At 46.8% G+C, this 7,776-nt stretch overlaps 1 protein-coding gene across 2 annotated transcripts in view; it reads right to left on the bottom strand.

Annotated features, from left to right (window-relative positions):
* Positions 1 to 187: 187 nt before the first annotated feature.
* ankrd12 (ankyrin repeat domain 12) overlaps positions 188 to 7,776 on the bottom strand; it is a gene marked incomplete at its 3' end in the record, with an annotated part of 31,012 nt that continues 23,423 nt past the window's right edge. The window contains 6 exon segments of one of the 2 annotated variants that reach the window (XM_035670263.1): positions 188 to 4,614; positions 5,205 to 5,352; positions 5,572 to 5,714; positions 5,987 to 6,190; positions 7,078 to 7,215; positions 7,666 to 7,737. In XM_035670263.1, the coding sequence (XP_035526156.1) occupies positions 188 to 4,614; positions 5,205 to 5,352; positions 5,572 to 5,714; positions 5,987 to 6,190; positions 7,078 to 7,215; positions 7,666 to 7,737 (5,132 nt within the window). 2 annotated transcript variants of the gene reach the window in all.

Here is a 7,776-nt window from a genome sequence, read left to right as displayed (position 1 = left end):
TATATATAAAAATATATAAATATAAATAACAGAACAAGTTTTTTTTAAAATACAAGTTGCTATATTTACGAGTACAGACACATCAAAGTACTCACTCACTAGTTTTTTTATGCAAAACTGCATAAAAATGTGCAAAATGATATAAAAGAGTGGATTTATAACATTATAACAGAAAGGAAGAACTCACTGTTGGTATGCAGAGCTTGCTGAGCGGGTTCCCATCTAAGAGGTAGGATCCGTTGAAGGTCACATATTCGTCGTAATACTGCGGCGGTTGAGGGGTGACGCTGCACAACACTTTGCGCTTCTCCTCGATCTTCTTCCGGATGTGCAGGAACTCGTAGTAAGGGTTGGCCCTCTCCGTCTGGTAGGGCTGGATCTCCTCCAGCTTCACAGAGTCCACAATAGCAGCCAGAGACTGCTGACCTCTCTCCCTGTCCTGCTGAGTCGTGGAGCAGGACTGCGAGGACGACACTTTAGGCATCTTTCTCTTGCGTGGATGCGGCACGTGGATGTCCACGTCCTCATCCGCAGAGCGAACCTTGACCTTCGCCCCCGAAGAATCTGAATCCCGGTCTCCAGATTGAGGAGAGGAGCTCCCTGAGGTGCTGGTGCTGAAGTCCGTCTGAGACGCAGACTGGATGGTGCTTTGACTCTGCTCTTCTCCAGACGAAGACAACTCCGGTTTCTCGTCGGCAGGCATCACCTCCATCAACTCCGAGCCGGCCTCTGCTTTAGACTCAGAAGAGCTCTCGGCAGCCAGGCTGCCCTCCGCTGACGAACTCTCTGTTGTGGCAGGAACAGCAGCGCCGCTGTTCTCTGAACTCTGAGAGACGTCCATCATCTCTTCAGCCTTGTGTTCAGGGCTCGCACTAGAGGACAATGCCGGGGGCAGACTGTCCTTCTCCATCTGAACATCGAGACATGAACCTGTAGTGTCGCTGTAAGGTCTTGATTTCTTGCAGTCTTGGTTGTTTACGTCCATGTCCTCTTGCGAACATTCAGACTCGGAGCTTGTTTTGCTAGAGCCCGGCAAGGACTCTCCTGAAGTGGAGCTGGGAATGTGCGAACTGGTGGACGGTACAGGACTTCCTACAGCCTCCGTTCTGAAGCTTTCTGAAACAGTTTCCATACTCTCTTGTTCCGCTCCATCGGCACTCTCCAGAGGTTTGTCTTTAAGGTCAGAAACATGTGTGGTACCTAAATCTGTCTGCTGCAGAGTCTCCGTATCAGAAACAGTGAGAACAGGTTCCCTTTGCTGGAGGGTCTTTGTGTTTGTGAGCGCCGCCGGCTCAGCAGATACACAAGCTGTAGGTATCGATGGTTGATCAGAGTCTTTGTTAACACAATCTGCCTGTGAGATCTCCGTCAGACTCTGGACGTCCTTCGCAACAGGAGCATCGGGGGAGGAAACAGTCTTCTGCTCTGTTGACCCTGTTTGAGAGCCACTACACTCTGGAAGTGTCAGGTTTTTAGTCTCAGGGTCTTTGCTTGACATTTGAGGTATTAAACCACCAGTAGTGCTCACTTCTCTTTCTGTGACGGAATCAGCGACTGAAGTCGGACATTGTTGAGCGTTGAGACTCTCCTCGGTTTCTGCCGGGGTCTCTCTTGTTCTCACCTCCTCAGTCGGCTGGCTGGGTTTTGGTGGATTTTCAACAGCTTTGCTTTCGGTCGACGAGTTGGCATCTTCATCCAGAATAGCTCTGAGGTACGGTGATTCATGTCTGCCGGACAGCAGCGTCCGATTACTTTGCGGCACATCTGGAAGACTGTTGCAATCCTTATCGTGGACAGACGGCGATCTGGTGGCTTGAATGACGAGGGAAGACTGGAGGAATGCGGGTTGAGAGTCGGAGGCTTCCAGGTTCATGTCGGAGTCGTATTCAACGTGTCTGGGTGTCAATGTCGTCGCCTGACACGAATCCTCTGAGCTGGCGACAGAAACCAAGGACACAGACCTGGACATGAGGCAGCGTTCACTCTCTGGTCTGGGTGATCTGGTCAGACAGTTTTCTACAGCTGACATGACCTTTGCGCTGATAGAGGGCAGAGTCTTCCCATCGAGCGACATCGTCCTGGAGCTGGTGCCGTCCTTCAGGGGTTTATCTCTGCTGTGGACATCGGAGGCTTCAGAGCTTTTTGAGCGCATCAGCTCTTTACTCAAGCAAGGTTCGGTCTTCGTTTTGTCTTTGGGCTTGGACTTCCCCGGATCTGCCAGAGGCCGCTGTTTAAGCCTTTCCCGCTCTTTTTGTTTGATTTTCTCCAGGTGTTTGCGATGCCATTGCTCGATCTCCTGGTCCTTCAGGCTGAGCATGCGCTCAAAGCTGGTCTGCATCAGGTCATCATTCACGAGCCTCTTCTCTTTGGGCTTGGTGTCTCGTGTTGCTGGCGAGGCTTTTGACTTGGCCTTGTCTGCGTCTGTCTCGTTGGGTTTTGCCTTGCTGATTTTGGCCTGCTGGGAGCGGTCTTTGTGTCGGTCCTTATCCTTTTCCTTGTGTTTATCAGAGTCTCTGTCCCGGTCTCTCCGGTCGCGATCCTTCTCTGGTGTTCTCACAACTTCCTCCTTTGATCTAGTAGATAAGGACTTGCTGCTCTCGGACAGATAACTCTTCTTCTCTTCTAAAAGTAACTTCAGATTGGAGCTTGAGGAAGTCCCATCTTTTATTTTATCTCTCTTTTTCCTGTCACAGTCCTTTTCTTTGGAACGATCAGATTTACTATGATCTGTGGTCTTCTCCAGAGGTTTTCCTTTCTTATCAGAGTTTGTGCGTTCCTTTTCTCTGTGATCCCCAACACTATATTCTCTGTCCTGCCTCTCCCTATCAGACCGTTTGTCAAACTTATCTTTATTTTTTCTGCCCTCCTCGTGCTTTTTTGTTGTGGATAAAGATTTCAGTTTTTCATTCTCTTTGTAGTTTTTATCTCCGGGCGAGTGGGAAGAAATTGCGCCTATTCTTTCTTTTTCCTTCCAACGATCCACTGAATTCTGTGGTTCAGCTTTGTCAGAGGGCTCCGTTTTGACCTTTTTTTCCTTTTCAGGATGCCTTTTCTCCATTTTTTCTGAATCCTTCTCTTTTCCTGGGAGCTTCTTGTCAGTTTTCTCGCGTGAGCCTTTTTCAGAGGGCTCCAGCTGTTCTTGATCAGCTGTGATCCCACTTATGGGTTTCTCCTCTGTCTCTTCTTTCATGCTGTTGCTCTGGAGCGTCTCCTCAGGAATCCGCCCTGAGCCGTGGCAGTCCACTCTCTCGTCACGCTCGCTGAGCTTTGAATCCTTTACCTTCTCTTCTTTACCAGCAGCCTCCTTCCGCTCTTTTTTCACAGCCTTGTCTTTCTCTCGCTCCTCTCTCTGCCTCTTTTCCTTGCTGCTGGAGTGTTTCTCCTTTGCGTTTCTCTCATCTTTGACAGGAGAGGAATCAGAAGTCTTCTGAAGTGAGCTATTGTCTTCACCTTCCTTTTTCACTGGCAGAGATTCATCGGTCTCATCACTTTTGAAAAAATTCTCTTTCCAGAACTCTCTGTCAAACTCCAAATTCCTGTGGCTGTCTTTCCTGGCCTCCTTCTGCCTGTGGCGGCTCCGTTCTGCCTCGTATTCCCTCCTGTGTTTGTCTTTCTCCTTGTGTTTAAGTTTATGCTTCTTTACTACTTTGCCGTCTAAGTCGGTCTTCCGTAAGGCACCTTCAGCGCTGTCTATGCTGTTTCCTATGCTGCCTTCTTTGTACGGACTCGAATGACCGTCGTCCCCGTCTACACTGGAATCTTTCTGTTGATGTTTGCTCTTTTCCTTGTGCTTGCACCCCTTGGTGCTGGAGCCTTCAGTGCAGTAATCTGCGTCTGTGTAGTGGTTGTATTTGACACCGTCCACCGGACATGAGCTGTCACTGATGGAAATGCACATCTTAGTATTTTCTTGTTTGAGTGGTGTTTGTTTATCGGTCAGGCTGTGGTTCAGTTTCGGAGATTTTATGGATGACAAATGGAAGAGGTGGACGGATGAGTCATCTTTAGGACTGAAAGACATTTTGAAAGAGTCTTCCTCCCGACCTTTTTCTGTGCTCTCGGACACAGTTGCCAGAGAGAGGACCAAAGTTTTGCTGTTCTCTTTCCCATCCTCTTGGTTTTCCTTGTTTTTATTCTGGCTTTTGCTCTTCCTCTTGACTTTGCCTTTGTCCTTTTGCTCAGCATTCTCCTTTTTAGACCTTGTGTCAGCCTTGACGCTCTCTGAGCTCTGAGAGCAGGTAGGGGAATTCCTTTTCTCTGGAAGGCTCTCCATTTCATCACTGGAGGTGTCAGAGCTGCAGTGGACACGAGGAGTCTTCTGCTTTTTGGACTTTGAGGAGGAATCCCCTTTGCCACTCTGCTTTCCTGCCACATGATTCCTTTCCTTTTCCTCCTTCTCCCGCTGGCGAAGTTCCCTCCGGAGGATGTGTCTGTCGTTCAGGGCTTTACTGAGATCCTCCTCCTCTTCCTCGTCCTTGAACTCATACTCATCCAGCCCGGGCACGGACGAAGACGCTTTTGTGGCTGGTTTGCCATCTGAATCCTTTTCAGTATCAGTGTCTTCCATGTTGTCATCCACACTGGATGGATTGACAGATGGTGGGTCTTCAGACTCTGCAGAGGGGAGAAGATCAATGTTAACATCATACATTAAAGTCAAGACAGCACTTTATACCAGGGATGCACAATAATTACCCAGGCAGATAAATTATCATCCAATAATGGGAAATTTATATTATAAATAATTAAATTACAGCCATAATAATAATGTAAACGATTGATAGGCTTCATGCTCTATGAAAGACAAATTCTGTTTGTTTTTGGTTGTGTTTACAACAGTGATAAATTTGGTTAGGACAGAGCTATGGACTATTAAATCCCTCCATCTTTGCTCACTACATCTTATCCTTTCTTACCCACAGGTGTAAAACTACAGGTTATGAACTTCTATCGTGAATCCCAACTGACAATAAAGGGTTTAGTAGTGGATATTAAACTGAGACTACACATTGTTCCATAAATATAGGAAGAGTAAAGCCCTAAACACACATTTGATGTTTAAGCCCCCATCTGCTCCATCTATAGTGAAAACACATGTACACATTGTGCAGTGAGGTGCAGTGGATGAAGAATGTCCAGTAATATCACAGTTAATATTTGTTAATATATGACGTCAGCCGAGCTCTACAGCATTCTCTGCATACCTGAAGAACTGTCATCTGGGTCCGACAGTGGCACCTCTCCCTTTAATAGCTGTTCCAGCTCCTGAGAGTCAGCCACGTCCACAGGGCGCTCCCCGCGCTTGTTAGCCTGGAAGGCGTTTCCACCGTGGCGTAGTAGCAGTTTCACAATCTGTACAAGACACAAGAATCGAGAGTGAGAATCTAAACATAAACATTAAGCTTAAAAAACAGTTTTTAATATGTTTGTTTCTAAACACTACATGCTCATTAATTGACTGCAGCAAAGTTTCCTATTCTTATGCAGCTCTTAAAATTACTAATATAGGCCTTCTGTAAATGTGTACGTTACATTTGACACGTCACAAAGGTTGAAAAGTGAAGCTCTTACATCTTTATGCCCGCTGCTTGAGGCATCATGGAGTGGCGTGTCGTCATCCAGACCCTGCGTGTTCACCTCCGCACCTGCTGCTATTAAGACCTTGGCCACATCGTAGTAGCCGAGATTACAGGCTTCATGAAGAGGAGTCCAACCTGGTGAGGACAGAAAACAGTAAAACCAGAGTTTTTCAGAATTCACAGTTCTTGTATTGTAGAAAAAAAATTAATTGTCATAGCTTTCTGTTGGGAGATAAACAGTAAAAATGAAAATACAAAACGTGCACACAAGATAGTAACATGCACACCAACGTCTGTGTTATCGCATCGCCTTTGAATAAGCAACTGCGAGTCAGCTTCATGTTATTAATAGCTACCATACAGACATGATGGAAGCTGTTAAATAATCACCTCCCGGGGCACCGTACCTGCAAAGTCTTTGACGTTGACATCAGCTCCCAGGCTAATGAGCTCTTTAACTTGCTTGGCGTCTCCCCGGATGGCAGCCATGTGAAGGGGAGTCTCCCCTCGCTCGTTCCTCTTGTTGACCTTGTCCTTCTGTCGAGACGAGGCGCTGCTGGGGACTTTCTTCTGCACAGGGGTCGTTTGTGAGGGGTGACTAGGGGTAGAGTCTGGTCACAGGCAGGAAGAGAGAAAAGTACTTAATTGATGCTTGAAGCAAACGCTTGTCAGGGGCTGAGATAACTACCTGCATTAATGTGCAAAGCAATGGAATAAGCAGCCATAGTACAACTGGTTTTAGTGGGAAGTTGAAAGACTGTGCTTATATTTGTGTTTTAGTATGTATTTATTAAAGGAATAGTTTAACATTTTGGAAATACACTCGTTTGCGTTCTTGGAGACATGAGAAGATGGATACCATTTGCATATCTGTACCCTAAATTTGAAGCTACAGCCAGCAGCTGGTTACCTGAGCTTTGCATAAAAGACGACAAACAGCTAGGCTTGCTCTGTCCAGCAGTAGCACATAGGAATAATCCCACAAAATAAGACGCTGGTAGGTGGATTTTAGCTTCTGACAGAGCCAGGCTAGCTGTTCGTCCTCTTTCCCGTCTGTATGCCAAGCTAAGCTAACCGTCTGCTGGCTCCAGCATCATACTGAACGAACAGACGTGAGAGCGGTACCAATCTTCTCCTCCAACACATGGCGTAAGCAAATGAGCTTTGCTGTTCCTTAAATTTGCATTTGATTGAGCAGCAACACTGTCACTGGTTTCACTGGAAACCTGAGCTTACTTGTGACTGTGCATTTTCAGCATGTATGCACAAACTACTACTGTCTTACAACCTATTATTTATAACAAAAAAAAGGATCTCAGTTACCGGTCCTGTGACATGTATGCACAGCAGCTTTCTTCTTTACCAGCTACATTAAATATTAGATATTCTCAAACAACCTTGAAATATTAGAAAAGCATGTTTGTCAAGTCATCCAACAGCAAATATACTCTGAGCCATCTCGAGGATGTGGTTAAGGTGAGAGAGCAGGCACACAAACCTGGACTGTTGGCAGTCATCTGCATTAGTAGAGCCATCTGTTTGCGCTCTGACAGAGGATACCCAAACAACAGGTTGGCCTGGGACTTCTTGCCCCCAGACTCCTTTTTCACCTTCTTCTTGTCCGGTCCATCTTTATCTGCAACAAAACCAAGACAGATTTTAGACAACAGTTCCCAAAATAAATACATAAAAAGGTCCAGTTTCATTTCAAGCAGCAAATTCATCGTCACGGTGACGTTTTCCTCCTTCCCTTGTATCCGTTGAGCACGCGGAGAAACAGATGACAAGCATGAGGTTGGAAAAAAAGAAGGGGACAAAACAAAATAAAAAAAAGACAGCATTCTCTTAAGCCAGCCAAGTTCATACAGCACTCCTCGAGCCCCCTCCCTCCCCGGCCTCCCTCCCCCCCAATCTCCGTCGGTCGGTTGTTATTAAACACAGACATGCGAGAGCTGTAACAGGGCCAGATGCAGGGCGAAAAACACACACAAGTGCATGTGTGCAAGTGTGTTTACAGCAGCATTGTGGCGCAGAGTGGGTGACTTGTAGAGGACACGGGGGCTGAGGATCGGGCTGCAGCGATTACCTGCGTATATCCTGCAGGGAGGCACTAATCTCTCTCCCCAGGTCTCACTCGACTGGCCTGGGTCTGAGTCATCTACAGTGCAAAGCAGAGAGGATGGGGAGGGGAGAGGGG

This window comes from Morone saxatilis, unplaced genomic scaffold (assembly GCF_004916995.1).
Source record: "Morone saxatilis isolate NCDOM2014 unplaced genomic scaffold, NCSU_SB_2.0 Contig23, whole genome shotgun sequence".
NCBI lineage: Eukaryota > Metazoa > Chordata > Actinopteri > Moronidae > Morone > Morone saxatilis.
This window is presented reverse-complemented; position numbering and strand designations above follow the sequence as displayed.